This window comes from Ovis aries, chromosome 3 (genome assembly GCF_016772045.2).
Source record: "Ovis aries strain OAR_USU_Benz2616 breed Rambouillet chromosome 3, ARS-UI_Ramb_v3.0, whole genome shotgun sequence".
Classification (NCBI taxonomy): Eukaryota; Metazoa; Chordata; class Mammalia; order Artiodactyla; family Bovidae; genus Ovis; species Ovis aries.
In genome coordinates, this window is record NC_056056.1 from 215,891,299 (window position 1) to 215,914,064 (window position 22,766).

At 52.9% G+C, this 22,766-nt stretch overlaps 1 protein-coding gene and 1 non-coding gene across 16 annotated transcripts in view; both read right to left on the minus strand.

Moving 5' to 3' along the window:
• Positions 1–19,771, minus strand: part of CSNK1E (casein kinase 1 epsilon) — a 38,406-nt gene extending 18,635 nt beyond the window's left edge. For 8 of the 15 annotated variants that reach the window (XM_042247735.2, XM_042247736.2, XM_042247731.2 and 5 more), the window contains exons 1-2: positions 7,312–7,501; positions 3,755–3,839 (exon numbers count right to left, since the gene is read on the minus strand). In XM_042247735.2, coding sequence (XP_042103669.1) covers positions 3,755–3,830 — 76 coding nt within the window. In that variant the 5' untranslated portion in view covers positions 3,831–3,839; positions 7,312–7,501. Of the gene's footprint in view, positions 1–3,754; positions 3,840–5,298; positions 5,761–6,888; positions 7,208–7,311; positions 7,502–18,965; positions 19,029–19,523 lie in introns of those variants that run through there. The other 7 variants (XM_042247733.2, XM_042247726.2, XM_042247734.2 and 4 more) reach the window with 6 other exon arrangements.
• Positions 19,772–21,877: 2,106 nt separating this feature from the next.
• Positions 21,878–21,949, minus strand: TRNAW-CCA (transfer RNA tryptophan (anticodon CCA)). The gene has a single exon. It is a non-coding gene; the product is annotated as a tRNA-Trp (tRNA).
• Positions 21,950–22,766: the final 817 nt, after the last annotated feature.

A 22,766-nucleotide genomic window follows, 5' to 3' on the forward strand; every position in this document is an offset into this window, starting at 1 on the left:
TCACAGCTGTGGACCTGAGGTTCAGATAGGTTAAGTAACTGGCCTGAGGTCACACAAAACCGGCTGGGGCAGAGCCAGGATCTGAAACTTCATCTCTGAAGCTGCTGCTTTTTTCTTGATTCAATTCCCTAGCATCTCATTCATCACTCAACAGACACACACTGAGCCCTGAGCTGGCCCCGCCTTGGAGCTCAGCTCACCTTCTGTGGCAATGACAATGGATAACTTTGACTAGGCACAAAGTGCCAGGCGGGGGCAGCAGAGGGGGCCCCTTGGTTGAATACAGCAGTTCTGCAGGGAGGTGGGGCAGGAATGAAACACTCAGGAAAACAAATTTGGACACAGAGAAGGGCTTGGCCCGGGCTAGCCCTTGAGGGTCTGGGACCTTGGCAAGTTCTAGGTGGGGAAGAGGATGACCAATCTCACGTGGGGGCTCCCTCAGACACTGGCACAATCAGGGACCTGGCTGGACAGAAGGTGGGGATGAAGCACCCCCCACAATCACCCACTGCAGCACGCCATCCCCTCCCCATTTAGAACTGAGGCCCAGAGACTAAGAGGTCTGGAGAGTTCCTGAGGGCAGTCGGTCAGCGGCTGGTAGAGTTGGTGGCACAAGCTTGGCCACCTCCGGACCCCATGCAGCCAAGGTGAGGCCCTAGCAAAGCGGGCCACCCCTGCTGGCCAGCCCCCTTCAATGCCAAGGGCAAGGGAGGAGGGACCTGAAGAGGACCACTACAGGCGGGGAAGCCACATCCACAAATGTGCTTGCCCTCGGTCAATCCTGGAAAGCAGGGCCCAGAGGCCGCGCCCAGCCCCACCTGCAGAGGCCATCTGGAGTCAGGCCCAGGCGCCAGCACCAGCGACGAGAATGTGGCCAGAGCTCTGAACAAAGGGAACCAGCGAGGCCAGCTGGGCAGGCCCTACAATCCCTGTCACCCCCACGCCAGTGAGAGGGGCCCAGGAAGGAGCTGGCAGGACACTGCACCAGGCCGGGATCCCCACGGCCTGTGCACCGGCGAAGGCTGGACAGTCAGCAGAGAACTGGCTCCTGCCCCTACCCCCCGCTCAGGCCCAAGAGGACCCAGCTCCTCTGATGGTAGCAAATTCTAACCAAGACTGAGGGCTGAGGGACGCCACAGGAAAGCACCACTGCTGGGCTGAGTGCATGCAGAGGGTCTGTGTGCCGTGATCTCACTGCTTCTCGCCACCCTGGAGGCCCCACGACCCCATCTTGTCCAAGGGCACCCAGCGAGGAAAAGAAAGGCCAGTGCCCAGAGCCCGGGAGAATTTACTCCAAAGTAAACTGGAGGAGTGAACTCGGACCTAAACTTTAAAATGAGCTAGATGAATACTGGGAATTAAGGCTTCCCTTGGTGGCTCACATGGTGAGGAATCTGCCTCCAATGAGGGGACACAGGTTTGGCCCCTGGGTTGGGGAGATCCTCTAGAGAAGGAAATGGCAACCCACTCTAGTATTCTTGCCTGAAAATCCCATGGACAGAGGGGCCTGGCGGGCTATAGTCTATGGGGTCGCAGAGAGTCAGACACAACCGAGCGAGTCACACAGATGATTACTGGATAAACAGAAGTCCTGTCCCAGGGAGGACCAGGAACACTGGCTTTCTGAATCCCTTGGGTTGCCCTCTGTCTCGGGGCCTCAGTTTCCCTTCTGCAAAGAGAAGGCCTGGGACCCAGCGTTGTCTAGAAGCAGGTGTGAATCAGCCAAAAGTCGCCTTAAACCAACGGCTCCAGGCTTCAGTCCTGAGCCCGAAGCTGCCACGATAAGAGGATCCTCTATATCCACCCCAATTTCACAAACAGGAAGGAGATGGGGTACCTCCCTCTTTCCCAGATGAGAATGCTGAGGCTCAGAGAGAGAAAATGACTTATCCCAGGTGACAAAGCCCATGAGAAATAGACCAGGGACCTGAACTTGCCCCCCACATCCCGACCTTCTTCTCCCCTGTCACAAGTGAGGCCACTCCACAGGCCTCTGCATGTCACAGCATCATTTCCTCATTCCTTCATTTCAGAGGCTTTCACTGAACCCCCACGTGCTGAGCCCTGGGGCAAAAGCATGGACGTGAGCCAGTGCCCCTCCCCCACCGCCACAGGAGCTCGGAGTGGCAGACCAAACCTTTCCATCAGCTCCTGCTTGCACTGTCCCCGCCCCCTCTGCCCTGGGCTCTGCGGTGTTTACAGGAGGGTGGTCTGCTAGGTGTCTGACCATGCCGTGCACATCCGGCTGGCACTTGCCAGCCTACAAGATGCTCTCCTCATGTGCCTCCTGGAGTCCCTGGACAGCCAGGCGGCAGCATCGCACAAACCTGCACGGCCACACCAGGCCAGCTCTGGCGGCTCCGTCCCACGTTCTGTCCTCTACACTCTCACTCCTTGGAGAGCTGTGGGTAGAAAGGCTGCCTTTTCTAGCTGTTTCTTCTTTTCTTTTCTGGCCACACCACTTGGCCCACGGGATCTCAGTGCCCTGAGCAGGGACCAAAACTGCGCCCGTGATAGTGAAGCATGGAGTCCTAACCCCTGGACCACTGGAGAGTGCCTTGTCTTTTCTAGTTTTGGAGGGAAGTCTTGGTGGCCAACCCGACCGTTCCACCCTGCCTCGATCTGTAAAGCGGGAACAGCTCGGCACTGTCCCCAGAGGCCGCTGTAAGCAGAGACCACATTCGCACAGGGCTCCCAGCACAAGTACTGCCGGAAGAACGTGGGCATACATGTCTCCCCTGACCTTGATGGGGGAGCAGTGGCTCACTGAGAAGCAGATCTCATATCCCAAGAGGGCAGGGACCCAGACCACTGGTAAGAGAAACCCTCTGAGGTCTGAAGCAACAAGCCAGGCACACTGACCTGTCAGCTTCCTCCGCTCGGGACAGAACTGACCGACGACTCTTTTTCCAGGAGGGAAACTGAAGCACAGATGCTGCCAAGAGCACAGGGACAGCGGCCGGGAGAAACCCCAGGGGCTGCCACCTCGCTCTAACAACTCCCACTCCCAATCAACCAACACAGTCTCTCTCTCTGGACCAACAACTGCCAAGGAAGGGTCGTGCCTCCTGACTTCGCCCCCTGCCCCGATCCAGGGCCGCTGAGAAAGTGGCATTCTCCGGGGTCAAGGGCAGGAATGAGATGTCAGTGATTTACTCAATCAAGAACACGAGACCATGCTCAGCCTTTCAACAGGAAGCACATCCGGGGAGAGAGACTCTAAAAGGTTAAGACCACCACCGCCTCACCCTCGCCCCCGCAGTTACTGGGGAGCCTGCATCATTCCAAAGTCTTCCTGGGCTGAATTCCAGGCGGCCAGACCACAGGGCGAGGCGGGCCAAGCAGGGGAAGCAACAGTGGCCCAGGCCACTTCTGTCCATCAGCATCCTTTTTCCCAGGAGACAAGACAGGGGTGCTAACCCAGCCTGGGCTTTCCCACGCCCAGCTGGAAACCCAGGTCATCTGCAGCTAGAAACCGGGAGTTAAAAATACCTCCCACAGCCCGGACGGCAGCACTGACATCCCGGACGCCCACCCTCCTGCCCTGACTGAGGAGGAGTCCCTTCCTTGGCCTGCCTCACCCGCAGGCTGCAGCTTCCCTCCCCACCTGGGATGGTTCTGGGACAAACGACCAAAACACGGTACCAGAGTCAGGTTCTAGCTTCAGAGCGTAAAACCTTGGCATCTTTCCTCTGAGTCCCCAGGGCTGTCCCAGGGGCTCCAGACCCACTGAGCTGGAGCCAGAAACACTCACCTAGGTAGATGTCTCCAAAGGACCCGCTCCCAATCTTCCGGCCCAGGCGGTACTTATTCCCCACACGCAGCTCCATGGTTCACTCCTGCAGAGGGAAGGAGAAACACAGGGTCAGAGAGGAGGGGAGCTGGGAAGGGGATGAGCCCCCAGACCCCACCCCTCCCCCACCAAAAAGGTCTGGCAAAGCCACAAGAAAAAACTCGGGACACTGCGATCTCCATCCAGGCTGGCCTGGAAGGGATTTGGCCTCACTTTGCCTGAGGGCAACCACATGTCAGCTAGCCCAACAGCCTCCACAGGTGGTGAGGCTACCAGAACAGGTGTCAGTGTAGCTAGGCAGAAGGGAGTTGGAGACAGGTTGCAGGAAGAAAGAGCAAGTTCCTTGGGGGACATGCATTTGGGGACCCTCCAATAGGAGTCTCTCAGGGCAGGCTAGTCACAATGGGCAAAGACCCTGAAAGGAAAATCAAGGACAGAGCGGGTGATGGGGAGGGCAGATGCAGAAGCTGATCACCTTGGGGCTGCTGCCATGGCAACCACCAGCTAATTCCAACCTCCAGGGAAAGGAGGACAGAGTGAATGGAGGGTCCTCAAAGGAGTTCCTCAGATCCCTTAGGATGTGGAAATGATGGGGTCCTGGTGACCCCATTCCCACCCCAGGTTTCCAGCACCAAGAACTGAAGGCCAGGTCTCCACAGCCTGGACAGGTCGTCCCAGAAGTAGACTCTGCAAGGTTGCACTGGGCCCCACAAAGAGAGGTCTCCCCAATTCAGGAGGAAGGTCGGAAAGGGGCCCCCTGAACATCCAGCTTCTGGTCTTCTCCCTCTCTCAACCTCGCAACACCAAGAACCGCAACAGGACTCTGCACGGCCTTCTATGGATAGACAAAGAGTTTGGGGCTGGCTTTCTTCAAGATGAGGAGGGTCTCCTAAGAGAGCCCTGCAGAGCAACCAAGGGGACCAAAGCCAAGTTTTGAGCCACCCATCAGCTTCTGTGGGGTGGGAGGAGGTCTGGGGGGAAGTGCCGATCTGAGCACTTCCCTCCCTGTTGTGCCCCACGCTGGGTGTCCAAGCTCTTTGAACAGCAGGGACCACCCTGGGAGGGACCCCTCTGCTCTGGCCTGGGGCAAAGGTCTGGGCACTCTCAAGGTTCTGGCCAGCAGAGGAGGAAACTCCAAGGCTGGGAGGTGAGGTCTTGCTTTGCGGGGCGGGGCGGGGGGTGCCTATGAAATAAGGAGAGGGTTGTGTGGGGGTCCCCTAAAATCACAGAGTGTCTACAAGACAGCCAGTGTAGACAGCTAGGAAGACGGGCCGCTCTCTACAGACAGGGAACTCAGGCGCAGGGAGGTCACGCAGCCTGCCCACCTCCCCTCCAGCAGCAAGTCCCCTCCCCTAAGGCCCAGACAGGGCTCCTGCTGCCCTACCTGGCGGCCTCCCACCCACCTGCTCATGCCAGGGCCAGGAGGCCGCACAGGAAGGGGGAAAAACGGCACAGAGTCTCGGCCCCTTCCCCACATCAAGGACTATCTGGAAAGCCAGACCCACCTGGGAGGGGAGGTGGGAGGAGAGCTTTCTTCCACGAGGTCGTGGTCACTCTCTGCCCCCCGGGGTGGAGGCGAAGAGCTGACAGCTCCTGCCCAGGAGAGACGTCCACCCCAGTGCCAGTTCCCAGGGAGCCGCTGCTAGCCCTTCAGCAGTGGTCACAAGGAAGGAGCCTCCACCCCGCGCCGGCCAAACTCCGGGCTCTCCACCAAGGGCCTCTGCCCACACACCCCAGCCAGTCTCAGCGGAGGTGCCAGGGCGGCCAGGAGAACCCACTCCACATTTGCAGGAAACTCACTTGCCACACACCTCACACACACACTGTCCTGTGTGGACACTTCAAAGGAAGAAAGAAACACAGACATGTACCGGGAGCCCCGCTGCGGGGAGGGCATGGGGCGGGGAGTGGGGTGGGGGGAACGCGGGTGTGTACACACACAAACACCGCCACCCCCCACTCCGTTTTCCGCCAACGCCAATTCAGAGACCACACATGGCAACCGGGAAAGCCGCAGGTTCGGAAAGGAACATAAATACACCCGCATCCTATATTACATAAATACCCACGCCGGGTTATATAAATACCCGTGCCCTCCCGTCTGGGTGTCTTACATAAATACACTGCACATGACCCCCCCAGCCCCTCCCCACTCACCCGGCTGTCGGCAGAGAAGGGGAGAAGAGAGGGTGCAAACCACTAGCCCTGCAGGCAACCCACCCCCACCCCCCACCCAGCTCTGTGCCACCACCCAGACCTGCCAGTGTTGCTCCTACACCCCAGGGGCCAGGGCCTCAAGAAGAGCCTAGAGTGTCCCAGCACTGTCCCCAAAAAGCCTCCCAGAGAGCAGAAAGACTTGAGGCGGGAATGGGAGAGGCCTTCCAGTTCTTTGCTGCTTCTTTTTGGGGGGAGGAAGGGGGGGTGGCGCTGGAATAAATGAAAGGGATAAAAAAGGCAGACGTGAAGATTCCAGAGTTTCAACTGGTTAAGAAAAATGAGGCAAACTACCAAGCTGAATGGCACATGGGCAGTTTTCTTACTCCCTGCCCACCTCCCTCCCTGGATCATTAAAATAAAAATTGGAGGGACATCCCAACCAGCCAGCCAAAGGAGCCCCAAGACACAGGCATTTATTGAACGGGTGCAACTTAAGACACTGGGGATCCCCTGGCCGTGTCCCCAAATCCTTCTCCCCAAGGAAGGCTGATCCAAGAATATATGCAAGAAAACTAAGAGAAAAAGTTGGGGAGGGGGCTCACCCCACTTTGAGTTTGGGTGTGAAGAGCTTGGGAATCCACTCTCTAAAGACACCCGGGCACAAACATAGTTTTCTCTTCCACGGGGACTTGCAAAACATGGATTTCTCACACGCAGAAATGGGAGAATCCGATCTGATAAATAACCCCCACCCCTTTCTTTCTCTCCACAAAGGAAAACAAGAGTCGGTGGCTGGGTGACCACACACCCCATCACCCCAGGGCCCCCAAGCGCCCCCATCCAACACGCGGGAGCAGCCCTGCTGACCCCCAGGTCTGGAGCACTCGAGCCAGGAGCGGAGGGGTGGGGGGCGCTGCTGATGGGCTGGTGAAGCCTACCGAAGCCCAGGGTTTGGCCGAGAATCCCGAATCAACAGAATCGGGTGTCCCCGGCATCCCAGTCCCGGACCCCCCCTCCTCCGTCAGCGTCCTCAAATCGCAGCCGGGGGTGGCCGCCTCGGCCGGCCGGGGCCTTGAAGGGTCCAGCTGGGGAGAGAGAGGCGAGCCGGACTAGGGGTGGGGGAGCTCCCCTGGGCAAGCCTGCAAAATAGTCACCCTCCTCTCCTTCTCGTCCCCAGCCGCGCCTTTGTCCTCGCCGGGCCGAGCGGGCGGCGCCCGGGCAGCACCCCCATACCCGAGTGCGAACGCGTGTGTGTCCGCCCTCTCCCCCCTCCCGCTCGCGCAAAAACAAAGAGGCGGAGGGAGCCCCGTTTCCCCCCAGGTTTGCGCCCCTTCGCCAGCCCGCGGCCCCCCAATATTTACCCCGCCGGGAAGGCACCGGTGCCGGGCCGCTGCTCGGGGGGCTGCCGCAGGCGGGGGCGCCCCGCCGGGGCGGATGCCGGAGGATTTGCAGAGCCGTCCGCCGCGCCAGCCTCTCCCAGCCCAGCCGCCGCCGCCGCCGCCGCCGCGCCGCCGCGCTCCGCTCCGCTCGCCCCGGCCGGGTTCAGGATCTGGCTCTCAGCGCCGCCGCCGCCGCCGCCGCCGCCGCCGCCACCTCCCTCCTCCGGGCCCTCCTGCCCGACCGCCCCCGCCGCCGGCTCGCGCGCTCCCGCCCGGCGCGCACCCGCCGGCTCCCATTGAGCCCCGGGCCCGCCCGCTGATGTCATCCCCGACCCGCCGCCGCCGCCCCGGAGGATTTAAAGGGCCCGCGCCCCCCTTGCTCCCGGGGACGCTGGGGGCCCGCAGCCGGGAAACACGGTTCCCCCAACCAGCCTCGCGAGGAGCGCCTTCCAGGAACGGGGTCTTCCGTGTGGGGCCAGGAAGCGCACACCACTGATCCAGTGGGGGGCACAGGTGGAAAAACCTGGGTGGTGGTGGGGAGGAAAAGCTGGGGTCTTCTAGCCCCAGACCGTCCTCTCCCCTCTGTCGGGTTCTGTCTCCTCTCATACCCTAGCAGTGGGCCCCTCCGAAGGCCGGTGTTTATGTGAGTTACTGCAAAAGGAGATTGTTTAGAGTTGAGGGCTTACTCCGCCTCGGGGCTCGCTGCTGAGCACGCAAGCCAGGTTGACTCAAGGGCCAACTATTTGACAAGATAGCAAGAGATGGAGGGACATTGACAAAAGGCCCAGAGAGGCAGCCAAGGCTGTGCTGCTTTCTCCCCTCGATAGAAAAAATCAAAAACAACCTTTCTCTTCTGCTTTCTTCCTCTTCCAGCAGCTCAAACCCGAGAGCACAGAGCTGACCTCAAACCCAATCCTGTCTTCACACGTTTAATGACTGGACCCCACACAGGAACGGCCTGGCACGGGTTGGTTCCTGCCTTCCCTGCCCTGGAACCAACACTTGAGTCAGGGTCCCCCAAGTGATGCACATTTAGCCAAGTTGCCTCCCAGCTCTGGGCTCAGGTTTCCTCATCTGCACCCCTCCCAAGGCCACCAAGAATTAATTAAGGCTTCCTACTGGCTTCCAGAGCAAGGGATGAAAGGTTCCAGGGCAGAGTTATTATCACAATGATATTTACACTATACCATGCAAAGCTCCAAATTATGACACACAACCATTCATGCACACAACTCTGGCTGTGGACACACAAAGTGCTGGAGTGCGCTGCATCCAGTCCCAGAAGCATGGCTGGTGGGAAGAGTCACGTCAATAATAATCGCATCTTCCTTCGAGCCTGAAGACTTAGTCACACAGTCTCCAAACTGGCCGGAGCCCCACAGACTGGGTTCTTTCAGAGCCCAGGAAACCGCAGTCCAGAGAGGGGAAGGGGTTGGCCCAGGGCCACGCAGCCCAAAATGTCTCTGTTCTCCCACTGGGCCCTGGGAAACTGAGTCTATCACAATCTTGCTTCCAAGAGCAGGAGAGTGAGGACAAGTCTTCCAGGAGAGGTCTGGGGCATTCAACTGGGGACCTGCCCTCAGTGCCACTTTTGCCAGAGGAGAGGGTCACCAGCCAAAAGTGGTAGGCTTTGCCTGGCCTGCGTGGTGTTTTTGTTGTTGTTTCTGTTGCTTTGTTAACTGATTCTCAGAGTTTTAAAATGGAAAGATTTGGGACTTCCCTGGCGGTCCAGTGGTTAAGACTCCATGCTCCCAATGCAGGGGGCACAGGTTCAATCCCTGGTTGGGTAGATCCCACATGCTGCAATGAAAGCTCCCACACACGGCAACCAAGACCTGGCACAGCTAAATAAGTGAATACATTTTTTTAAAAGGGAAAGATTTTAGATGACAGGTCTGTATTCCCTATTTCTCTTGAAGTACCGGGAGAACTGCCACTCTGGGCCCAAACTCACCCTGGGCCCTGGCCACACTTAGCTGGCCTGGGTGGCAGCCATCCACTTTGGTCACCACTCAAGGGCCCTGGTTTCCTAATGTCAGCTTTGTTTTGCCCATTTTGATGACTCCCTCATCTCCTGGAGGCCCCCAAGTGTGACCTGTCCTAGCAGCCAGCCACCAGGCTTGGCTACTAAGGCCCTTCCGTTGTCATCTCTTTCCAACCCACTCTCATCAACCCTGAATCCTGCTTCCAGAGCCCAGGGAGGCCAACCCTGCCTGTAACTACAGGTTCTCCTGAGTAAGACAAGGTGCCAGGCCTGGGTCCCCAAACAGAGGGCCTCCCCTGGCACTACTAAGCAGGGTAGCTACGCCACTGTCCTCTCCATCCCCACCAACCATCCCATGCTTCCTACATGGCCCTGTTTCCCAGCCCTCTTTCTCCAAGAAGGGACTGATAATCCCCCACCCCCACCAGCACATACTATCTTATTTAACCCTCTCAATACTCAATAGAGGAGATGGAATCCTCCTCTGTCTTTTCCCTGGTTCAGAGAGAAATCTGAGGCTCCTCACCTTTGCCTCCAGGTACACATTAACTAGGGGTTTCCCTAGTAGCTCAGATGGTAAAGCATCCGCCTGTAATGCAGGAGACACAGGTTTGATCCCTGGGTCAGAAAGATCCTTGGGAGAAGTAAATGGCAACCCATTCCAGTATTCTTGCCTGAGAATCCCATGGACAGAGGAGCCTGGTGGGCTACAGTCCATGGGGTCGCCAAGAGTTGGGCATGACTGAACAACTCACACACACACACACATTAACAGTCAGATGTCCCAGCTTCCCCTCCCAGTCTTGTCACATGTCCTCTCCCATTCCAAAACTTGCAACTGACCTCCCTCCACACACACACACACACACACACACACACCACTGCCTATCCTGGTAACCAGTCTTCAGACCCACTCCTTGCCTCGAGGCCTGCCCCCAGCCTCTCCCTCGTTCCCCACCCAGTCTCTCCCTTGGAAGAATGCTCCCCACAACCCCTTCCAATTAGCTGTTCAGTGGGCTCAACTTCTCCTCCCTCCTTCTCCCTTCTGACACCACCCATGAGTCCTTTTAAAGAACTTTGCCTCTCAGCTCTCAGGGGAAAACTGAGGGGACGAAAAACCCAGCCAAGGTGGGGAGGTGATTCAAAGGGAAGGAAAACTTACCGAGTTCTGTCTAGCAGCCTTTGGGCCTGAGGCTGGGTTCCAGACTGGATTCTCAATGATTCTTCCCAGGATTTAACTCCCAACTTTAAAGCCCAAGGGTGTGTCAGGCTGGAGTTCCCCTAGCCCCCCTCCCTCCCTTCCCCTTACTAACCCACCCACCCAGAAGATGCAATCAGGCCTGGGACAATAGGTGTCAGTGAAGAGCTAATCACTGAGTCCAGCTCTGGGTTTCAGCTCCTCTTTACTGGGTCAGGGGCAGCCATTCCTGAGAGTTTGAGCTGATTTTTCTGGTAACCCAGAGCACTGGGCTGGGAAGACTGTGGCGCCCAGTGATGAGAAGAAAGATTTTAGTATGACCCCCGAGGCACCTGCAACCTGAATCTTGGGGCAGGGGGAGGTCACGGTAGACTTACCACGCAGCAGGGAGGATCCTTAAAATGACCCTACCTAGGACTTCCTGGTGGTCCAGTGGTTAAGACTTAAGAGCTTGCAATGCAAGGGATGATGGTTTGATCCCTGGTTAGGGAACTGAAACCCCACATGCTGTGCTGTGTGGCCGAGAAAATATTGAAAAAGTGAATTATGGGGGCTTCCCTGGTGGCTCAGTGGTAAAGAATACACCTGCCAATGAAGGAGACACAGTTTGATCCCCGATCTGGGAAGATCCCACACGCTGCAGAGCAACCAAGCCTGTGCACCACAACTTCTGAGCCTGCGCTCTAGAGCCGGGAAGCCGCAGCTACTGAAGCCCAGCGTCCCTGCGCTCTACCAGAGAAGTCACTTCAATGAGAAGCCCGCACCCCGCAACTAGAGACTAACCCTCCCTCTCTGCAACTAGAGGAAGGCCCACACAGCAAGGAAGACCCAGCACATCCAACAACAAATAAATAAATAAAACTGTTTTTAAAAAATGAATTAAAAAAAAAAAAGAACCATTAAAAAAAATGACCCTACACAATCTGTCCCAAAGCCTCAGGATCTCAGGCCTGGCTCTCCAGCTGCCAAGGACATGTTTCCTGCAGGGATCAGCCTCCCTTGCTCAGGTCAGGACCTTCAAGTCTCTTGCACAGGGAGGCCTTCCGGTCCTGATGTAAGATCCACCCCCCAACCCCACCCCTCCTCCAGACACTGCCTCCCTCTCCGTCTCCTTTTCTGCTTCATTTTGTTTCCTGGCACTTTGTTGTCCAGTCACTAAGTTGTATCTGATTCTTTGCGATCCCATGGACTGCAGTACACCAGGCTTCCCTGTCCTTCACCATCTCCCAGAGCTCGCTCAAACTCATGTCCATTGAGTTGGTGATGCCATCTAGCCATCTCATCCTCTGTCGCCCCCTTCTCCTCCTGCCCTCAATCTTTCCCAGGATCAGGGTCTTTCCCAGAGAGTCCTGGCACTTATCACTATCTACCTTATTCTATATGGTATTTATTTGATGTGGGGTTTTTTTTGGTCTGCCTCCCCCACTGGAATATCAGAAGGCAGAGAGTTAAAACTCTCTGGGGGCATCACTAGGTCACCAGGATCAAGACTAATGTCCTTCTGGCACACAGGAGGGATTTAACAAATACATGCTGAAGGAGTGAATGGCTGGATTGGGAAAGGGTGCCCTTCACTAGCTCTGAGAATACACTAAGAGCTATCACTTACTGGGCACCTACTGTGTGCCAGGCCCTCCCTGAGCCCTGTTACCTGCATTCAATCTTCACGTGTATCCTCCGCAGAAATAGTGGCCTGGCAGAGCCTATGGTCTTAACCACCTTGCCCAGGCTGGTGAAGAACACAGCTCCGGGACAGGACCCGGGCCCCCTCCATCAGACCACTAAGCCCCTCTACCGGAGAATCAATTCTGGGACCCAGTGGAGAGACAGGGGGCCTCATGGGGCTCACTTACTCCACCTCCATCATTTCACAGGCAGAGAGCCTGGGGCTCGGGGAATCTGGCTCAAGGTCACAGAGGGAGTCTGAGACAGTAGCCCACAGTGGTTAAAAAGCTGACTTTGGTACTTTTGAACTGTGTGACCCTAGGAAGATTCCTTTCACTCTCTGAGCCTCATTTGTAAAGTGGGGATAATACAGATGGGCATGCACAGAAACAACTTAGTGCAGAAAAAGTCCCAAATAAGAGGAAGATGCTGATGCTATTGATCGCTCTGAGGAGCAGTTAGGGAGCAAACAGGCCTGTCCTGGATTCCTTCTTTCCTTACCTTACCTCCTCCTAGAGGGGCCGCCACCAGTCCCTTTGGGGTGAGTGGGCTGGAAGGATGCAGGCCTACCTAGGCCCAGGTGAGCCACTGGCCCTGCCCACTCTGTCTACACCTGTGTTCTTGGTTCCAGGAGAAGTTCATCTGGGGTCTTCCTATTTGTGTCTTTCCTGAGATCCCCGAGGGTCAGTGGCCCATGTAGGCTCTGCTCTCAGAGGTTGTCCTCAGGCATGCTAGCCTGAAAATGCTGCCTTATTCCATTCACCCTGGCCCTTTGCCCCAGACCCTTCCAAGATGTTCCTCTCACCCCCCGGCTGCTGCTACAGTGCTGCCCTGCCCTGGCCTGCCCTCTCCAGGTTCCACTGCTTTTCCACGCTGCTTCTGGGTGACCTCACCACATCGTCATGACTAGTCAGGTCATTCCGGCAGTGATTCCTCCCTCCTCTGCCAGCTTCAGCCAAGAGGCAGCAGGGCAGGGCGGCAAGAAGCCTGGACCAGGGCCAGGAGGCCTGAACTTCAGTGGGACCTTGGAGAATTCACAGCCCCCCTCCAGAGGGCTGGACAAGGAGACCTGTAAGGCTCTTTCTTCAGTCCTCCTGTCCGTAAACTCAAGGCTGGACCGGATGGGGAATGGCCTACACACTCCACATCCAGGCACTCTGTTAAGAAATACCTGAGGTCACACACATCTGGGCCTAGTGGGAAAGGGTTCTCTTCCCATCACCACCCCCATATTCAAAACACGTGCACTTCCTGTCAGCTCTGCCTCCCAACTGTGTTCTGAACCTGGCTTGAATTACTTGGACCCTACACTGGTCTGTTAATGCTGAAGTTGTGTCCCTCTGCTACTGAAAATACATCACAGAAATCCATGTTCTCTCCCAGGCCTGCCACGATCTGGCCCCAGTTTGCCTTTCAGGTCTCACCCTGAAACTCTCTCCTCGTCTTTCCTTTTTGTCACACCTCAGGGCCCCTTACCCTCCGCTCCTTCTGCCTACAATGATCTCGCCCACCCAGGTCTTTGATGAGTGCCTCCTACTCGTGATTCAACACTCAACTCAAAAGTCACCTCCTCACGGAGGCCTTCCTTGATCACACAATCTAAAGCAGGCCGCCTTGTCCTCCAGCTCTCTTTGCTGGATCACCCTGACTTTATTGTCTTTATGGAACTTGCTGGAGGCTGAACACACAAGCTTGTTTATTTTTAATGCTGGTGAATATAATCTCCTAGAGAAAGGACCCCTCCTGTAGCTGCTCCTGTGGGCCCTCAGTTGGTATTGGGTGTCCATAAATACTTGTGCAATGAGCGAACTCTGCCCGGGTGTGTGGTCGTGGGGGTGGAGGCGGGGCCAGGCACTTTCCATCCCTGGGCCAGATGTGGCCTGACAGCCTCCCCTCAGGGACAGGCCTGTGGTCTCTCCTCACCCGCTCCCTGCCTTCTTGTGGTGGGCTCTTGCCCGCCCTTCGGCAGGGGCACACCCTCTCTCAGCATTTCCTATGCTGCTGTCTTCTTAAGGGAAATCAACTCCCAGAGGAGTTAGGAATGTCTGCCCACGTGTCCCAAAGGCACAGTGAGCACTAAAAATACCCCAGCATCACCAAAGGACCACATCCCCCTGCCTCTAGCCCCACCCCCCACCCCCATCCACTTCCTTCCGACAACTCAGCCTGTCCCCTGGCCGCCCCTCTGAACAAGGCATAACCTCCCTTGTTCACACTGCTGTTGACTCTCTCCAAAACTCACACCTTCCATCCTCTGGGAATCCAAGGAATCCCATCCCCAGGATACACAACCACTCATTAGCCAGGCCACGGGAATTACGATGATTGCCATGGCTAATAATCCCAATTCCCACAGCACTTCTCAACTCAGCATAGTTGCTGCGACTCATCATGTCTTCACCGTGTCACATGTCTGTCCAGAAACATTTCCTGATGCCAACTTCTCTCTGGGCCTGAGAGATGCTCACCGGACCCTGTTCGCCAGGGGTTGAAAATCCGCTGGGGGGAGTCTAGGTACATCAAAGGAAAAAGATAGACTAACAATGCAGACGGAGCCACGTGGCCTGCGGTCGGCAGAGGCACCAAACGACCGCCAGCCGTCCCCTCGCCCTCCACTGGGGTGTTCTATGAGATGTACTATGAGATGTACAACCTGGGTTTTCTTAACTTCAAGTGAGGTGCTGCACACATACGGCATCCAGACAAGTCCCTGAGTCCCCTTCTAAGCACACTGAGCCCCAGCCCTTTCAGTGACTCAGGAGTTGCCACTGGGGAGGGTCGGGGGAGGTGGGACTTGAAAGTGGGTAGGATTTGAGGGTGACGAGGAGACAGAAGCTAAAAAAGAACAGCCCAGGTGAATGCCCTATGGAAGGAACCTCAGATATTTTGGGGTTGGGGAGCCAACCAGTCAAATGGCACCCAGTCAAATCTCCCTCTGGGGAGAAGGTTGGAAAGAAAGGTGGAGGGCAGCAGGGTCTCCAAACCAAAACAGCTAAATAGGGGATTTATCCACTGTTAGCTCAGAGCAGCTTCCAGTTTTACACATGGGTAAAGAGGGAGGAGTTGAACTAGCAAACTGACATTTATTGGATATACAACGTGCCAGGGGCTGCACTAGCACTCATGATTGAACCTTGTTGAAGTCTACAATCCTGGGAGCTGGAGATGTTCCACAGCTCAAAACTCTGAGAGTCCAGGAGAATCTGACCTAATGTTCATAAAGGCTATGAAAGGCTCAGTTTACCTTCTCAGATCCACTCTGGAGCCTCACCCTATCCTCGGGCACTGGGCCCCAGTCTGCCTTTGTCTCCCTCTGGCCAACTTGGACCTGTCCATGTATCTCAGGCTCCCACTGAATGAGTCTGCTCACCCACTCTGGAAGCATCCAGGGGATTCTAGGGCCCACTAAGGTGGTTATGTCCAAAGTAGATACTTGTTCATGCAGTGATCCATTGGGGTGTGGGAAGAGAAAAAATGGAATTTGTATTCTTATTCACCTTAGCCTTCTAAACATTCTATTTTATTTTTATTTATTTATTTTTGGCCATGCTGGGTGGCTTGTGGGATCTTAGTTCCCTGACCCAGCGATTGAACCTAAGCCCTTGACAATGAAAGTGTGGAGTCCTAACCACTGGATCACCAGGGAATCCCCTAAGTATTCTAATTTAATGTTTTTTTAATAATGCATGCATTGGGGCTTCCCCAGTGGCTTAGCAGTAAAGAATCCGCTTGTAAATCAGGAGCTTCAGGAGACACGGGTTCGATCCCTGGGTCAGGAAGATCCCCTGGAGGAGGGCAACCCACTCCAGTATTCTTGCCTGGAGAATCCCATGGACAAAGGAGCCTGGTGGGTTACAGTCCATGGGGTCACAAAGAGTCAGACACGACTGAAGAAACAGTGTGCACAGCACACACACACACATTAACACAGAGAATATATATATATATACACACACACTTAAGTTGTAACAATCAGACATACATTTAAATACAAAAGTCATGTTCAAAATTATCTGTACAGACTGGGTATGCAGCCAAAGTCTGCATTCGTGTTTAGGACCCCTGCAATGAGTTCTCACTTGAGAGGCAGTGATGGTACAAACCCTGCTTCAACTAGTTGGATTCAAGTCCTCCATCAGCTACTTCTGGGCTATGTGGCAGGGTGAGTTTATAGAACCTTCCTAAGCTTCATTTCATCATCTCAGGGATTGGTGTGGTAATAGCACTCAAGTGGATTAAAAGAGGTGATGGACCAAAAGTCTATAGCCAGAGTCTGACACATATTGATATGTGCAGTTATTACCAACTCAGTTACAGGAAGCAGAGCCAGGCTTGGTCTGGGCCTTGGGATGGGCCCTGCTCTGATGGAGTGTGTCAGTTGCAGGAGACTCAGAGCCCAGAATGAGTCATTAGAAATCAGTGTGAGCAGGGTTAAGGACATCAGCAGGATATCAACATCCCAGAAAGCCCTGATAGTCCAGGCAAAAGATGACAACAGGTAATCAGACACCATTGTAGGCTAAAGAGGCAGCAGTAACGGGAACAAGCACTTGAGTTAGCATGGCCAGGATTCTCCATGTGGGTAATTTATTTAACTTTTTGTGCCTCAGTTTACCATCTGTAAAATGGGAACAATAAGGTGACAATTTCATAGTATGGCTCAAAAGCACTTAGAACAAGAGGCTGGCAAACGAGGCTCTCAACAAGTATCAGTGCTTATCTGTGAATTGGAAGGTGACTTCCCCGATTCTGCTTCAGAACATCAGAGATCCCTGACACCCTCGTTACTGTCCTGGAGTGACAGGCCTGGCAGAAACAGACAGCCTCAAGGGAATTCCCCTAATGGTCCAGTGGCTAGGACTCTGCGTCTCTACTGCCAGGCCCTGGGGGATTTGATTCCTGATCAGGGAACTAAGATCTCGAAAGCTCCGCAGCTTGGCCAAAACAGAATAAAGAAAAGAGAGAGCCTCAGAGGATTGTAGACCCTCCATACAAGATTTTCTTAGTCCTCAGGAGTTCCTGCCAGGGTTCAGAGTCCTTCTCCTCCAGTGGGAGCAGGCTGTCAGGGCACATTACGGGAGGGCCAAATTAGAAACACAGAACAGAACGTCCCAGGTCAGGAAACATGATTTGCAGAGTATGGATTGATTTCCCACTCTAACTGAAGTGTGGCCACAGCCTAGTGCAGCTGACAAGTTCCCAGCTCCCAGCCCCCTGAAGATGGCTAGGGGTCAAGAAGATGAGGGGCTCAGAGTGAGGGTGTATGACCAGAGATAGACTATGTCCCTGAAAGCGGAAGGAGGCCCTGGCTAGCTGTGGATAGGCAGGCCTGGCAGTGGGTACTGTGTAGGTAGGTGAGGAGTCATTCTCCCCAGTTGACAGATGAGAAAATGGAGGCTCACAGAACAGAGACATCTGTTTTTTCTAAGCACAACTTAGCCTGGTATAAGTGCAGCTGGTGACTCAGCCCTGACCTCTTCCTCTTCCTACACTGAGTAGTCTCCGGTGTGGAGGCCCCTGAGGGTATTAGGAGCCTGGGACTCCACACGTACTCTGTTACTGCTGCCTGTGTGGATCCTGAACAAATCACCTGTGCTCGAGCCTCAGTTTCCTTATCTGTACAAGGGGCTGATGACTAAGCTCCACCTCTGCCCACTCTACTTTTCTTCCAATCTGCTCACTCTGAACTCTTTCCAGAAGCTGAGAAGTTGAACCCAAGGAGTTGAACCTATGAATCCATTGTGAGGCTGGAGGCTGCCAGCAGGGCCTTAGGGGCCCTGTCTGTGCCTGTCCCAAACACAGTGGATGGCCATGCTCATCTTTCCCAGACCCAGAGGCCTCTCCATTCTGGGGTTTTTCCCAAGAACCCATCCTCCCTCCCCAACTCTTCCTCTACTCCACTCATTGAGCAGTTTTCACTCGTCCAAATCTCTCCTCCAAACTCACAAACAAGTGGACCCTTTTTCTGTCACAACCATGGGAGCTGGGTGGGAGATGGGGATTGTCTACATACATTAGCTCACTTAATCCTCACAATACCCTGGGGAAACACATTTATGTAGCCATTTCCCGGATGTGGAAACTGATGCTTAGAGAGAGCAAAGATCTTTCCCAAGATTCCCTTGTTGAAGGCCTACTTGACCTAGAGCCCATGTTCTTTCTATTACACGTCTCTGTCCCCCCCTTCAAATCCTTCCTCCAAGTGTTCAGAATGGTAACCAACTACGGCCCATCCTTCAAATGTAACATGATGCGGCCATTAAAAATAATGATTATACATACTGGAATGACTAATAACAACACAAGAAAATGCATATGGCACGATGTCGAGAGGAGAAGATGCAAAAACTGTAAATACACTATGATAAAGTTACATCACAATGATTGCCTCTAGAAAAAAGATGGAAAGGAAATGCATCAAAACAGCCACAGTTGTTTTGCTCGTGTGTTAGTACCATGGGTGATCTCTTTCCTACTTTTATCCAGTTGCCAGTCAATCAGCGTCTGTTACTTTTACAACAAAGAAAAGATATCGTGTAAAAAAATAATAATTTGTGGTTGAAATATTTGGAAATCTGCTGTTTCCCCGTCAGCTTCCCCTCCTTCAAATCCCTCCAAAGTCTACGTTTTCAATACAACGTGACTATAAACAAGAGATAGGTAGCAGTTTGGAGAGAAACCAGTACCTCCTCATACGCCGGACCAGGCTCTTTTCTGCGTCCAGTGAGGACTCCCACCCCAGACCCTCCTCTCAGGAGCCCCCCGGTTGGAGCTCCTGCGGACGCTCACCTGACACTCGCGGGCTGGCCTCCAATGCGAGATGCGCACACCTGTCCCTCCAGGTGAGGACTCAGCGAGGGCGCCGCGCGCAGGAAGGAGGGAGCCGGCCAGGGGCGGGGCCGTGACGTCACCAGATCGGTCCCGCCCCCGACTTCCCTGCCACTCCCCCGCTTCCAGGCCCGCGGGGATTCGTGATTCTCGTGTTTGCCGGGTGAGGTGCTGGGGACACTTCCCCCGACACGCACACCTCATTCGGACTGGGCCCCCAGCCATCTATCAGCGGTGCCTCCAAAGTGCGACCCTCGGGGGTGGGCGGACTGAGAGGGGAGGTCCCACCACCACCCCCAAATCCCTGCTTACACAGAGCTGCTGAGTTCTCAGATTTCGGGTTCACATCACCTGGGGTAAGGAATGATCGGAGGGACGGGGGTAGCCTGTGATTCCCCCCGAGTATTTTCTTCATTTCCTACCCCCCTCTCTATACTACCCTCTGACCCCACCTCCTGCTAAGGGTGTGCGTGAACGGCCAAGAAGGGTGATTCCAGCCCTTGGGTATCGGGAAATTACCTGCCATCTGACATCCATAGTCAGGAACTGTTTCCATCTTCTTCGTATCAGAGCCTGTTTATATTTGGCAAAGTTCAGGGTTGAAAATTCTAGCAAAACGGTGACAAAAATCAAGAGCACCACCGGGTTCACCTCTCCAGGCCTTTTGAAAATGTGCTGGCCCTTGGGCTCCGCGTTTTCATTCTGAAAATCTATCTTGAGGAAGACGTTCAGGCATACATGTCCCCTGTGGTGTTCTTTATTGTGGTGAACTTGGAACCAGCCCAGGTGTCCAACACCCGGGTCAGGTGAAGAGCACACACACACAATCAAATATTATGCAACCATCGAAGAGTTATGTTTACAAACAGCTAAGCAGACAAGGAAATATGTTAAAATAGTATGAGAATAAAAGCAGGCTGTAAGTGAGTGGTGACAGCAGGCTTAGTTGTACTTTAAAGCCAAGCACAATTTCCTGCATGGGAAAGAACCTTTAAAGAAAAAGTTCCCTGTGGTTATTTCTGGGTAGGAGCACTATGAAGCTTGTTTTTTTATCCTTGTTTCCTGTATTTCCATCTAATAGGATCATTTCACTTTTATAAAGTCCCTCTATCTCTTAAATAGTTCCCATTAATTGAGCACTTCCTATAATTGAGAATGAGCCCCTTTCAAGCAATCCTTGCAAGAGTCCTGAAGAAGCAGTTAGTAGCCTCTCCCTCCCACCAGGAAGCCCCGAGGCTAGGGAGACACTGGTAGGACCCTGGGGGTGGGGTGAGAGGTGGGGGCACAGACACGGCTTCTGGGAGACCAAGCTCTGAGGCTGACAGCTCAGATATTTCAGCCTCCTCAGTTAATTTTATAGCCTTAATGTATTCTTCTGATTATAAAAGCAACATCTATGTTTTACAGAAAATTGAGAGTAAGCAAAATGTAGAGAAGAAAAGTCAATCCTTTCACCGCCTTATCATTTATTATGGAAATTTTAAATAATACTAAAAAGTAAAGGGGATATAGTATAATCAATCCGTATACCTAATACTCATTTTCAACAAATGCCAACATTTTTTACTCTTGTTTTATCTACCCCCCCCACGTTAAAAAAATTATTGGCATATAGTTGATTTACAATGTTGTATTAGTTTTAGGTGTACAGCAAAGTGAATCAGTTATGTGTATATAGATATATCCACTCTTTTAAAAAATTATTTTCCCATACATGCCATTACAGAGTACTGAGTAGAGTTCCCTGTACTATACAGTAGGGACTGATTAGTTACTTATTTTATATATAGTAATACATATGTGTCAATCCCAACCGCACACGCATTTTTTAAAAGAAAAATACAGAGATCATATTTCACCTATAAATACTTTGATAATTCTCTCCAACAGATAAGGACTTTGTTAAAAGACAGAACATAGGCCCACACACAACTATTATAACATCTGTCGAAAATAATACCATTTATTTTGTTAGATCATTTAACATGCAGTCCATGTCCAAATTTCCCTAATCTTCAAAGTATCTTTTTATAGTTGGTTTGCTTGAATCAGGATCCACACAAGACCCACATATTATATATGATGGATAAATCTTTTAAATCTCTTTCTTTCATTGAGATGTAATTCACATATCATAAAATTCACCGTTTAGAAGGTGTACAATTTGATGGCTTTCCGTAGGTTCACAGGGTTTGGCAACTACTACTTTATCCCTGTCTAAGCCCTAAAACTTTTATCATCCTAGAAAAAGACACCCCATACCCACCAGCGGTCACTCCCCATTTCTGTGCTCCTCCAGCCCCTGGTGACCACTCAGCCACTTTTGTCTTTTGCCTACTTTGCTTATTTTACATAAATGGGATCACATGATATGCGACCGTTTGTGTCTGGCTTCACTTGGCATCATGCTTTCAAGTTTCTACCATGTGGCCACATGTATCAATCCTTGTCATGGCAGAATAATAGTCCAGACCAAGTTTTCCACCATCTAGAATTGGTTGACTGCATCCCTGTGGTGTCTTTCAACATGCTCCACTATCCTCTATGTTTCTCATAAACTGGTAATTAGATGTAGATTCTAAAAACTGAAGGCTTGTTTCTTTTCATTAATTAATTTTTATTTATTTATTTGTTTTTGGCCATGTAGCATGTGGGATCTTAATTCCCCAACCAGGGATTGAACCCAGGCCCCTGACATCAGAAGGCAGAGTCTTAACCACTGAACCACCAAGGAAGTCCCTAGTAAGTAAAGTCACTCAGTCGTGTCTGACATTTTGTGACCCCGTGGACTGCAGCCCACCAGGCTCCTCAGTCCGTGGGATTCTCCAGGCAAGAATACTGGAGTGGGTTGCCATTTCCTTCTCCAGGGGATCTTCCCGACCCGGGGATCGAACCCGGGTCTCCTGCATTGGAGGCAGACACTTTAACCTCTGAGCCACCAGGGAAGCCCTAGGAAGTCCCTGGAGGATTGATTTGATTTGGATTCAATGATCCTCTCAAGAATGTTTCATGGATTATGTTGTATCCCTCCCAGTGCATCAGAGAAGGAGCCACAGGCTGGGGTGTCCCACCATTTAGCAATGCTAAGGTTGATCCGTGGCTTTAGGAGTCATTAACTCATCCTTCTGTTTTAGAGTTCTCCACCAAACTTCTACCGAGTGATTTTTAGCTTCCATTGATGACCATGAAGTCAGTCTGCTAGTTCATGCTACAGTTTATAGATAAAGAAACTAGGCTGGGAGAAGTGTTATGTCCAGATCACAGGGTTAGTGACAACCAATAGCTCGCACATATTGGACCTTACTATATGCCTGGCACTGTGCTGAGCATTTTACATGAACTGACCCATTTAATCCTCTCAGCAATCCTTTGTTGGCTTTATATTCTGATCTTCCCTTTCAAATCAGGAAACTAAGGCCCAAAACTGTGCCCTTGGTAAAATTCGGTACTTCATCTCAGGAGATACTAAAAGACAGAGAAGTGGGAAAAAAATAGTGTTGGACTTCCCTGATGGTCTAGTGGTTAGGACTCCGTGCTTCCACCTCAGGGAACATGGGTTTGATCTCTGCTCTGGGAACTAAGATCCCATATGCCATATGGCACACGCTCCCCCTCAAAAAAATTCAACATAAATAAATAAATACATTTTTTTAAAAGCACGGTTTTTTCTTGCTCTGGTAAATATAGGCATAGACAAAGTGATCAGAACTATAGAGAAAAATTTTTTTTTTAATTTTAAAGAAAGAAAAAAGAGAACAAAAG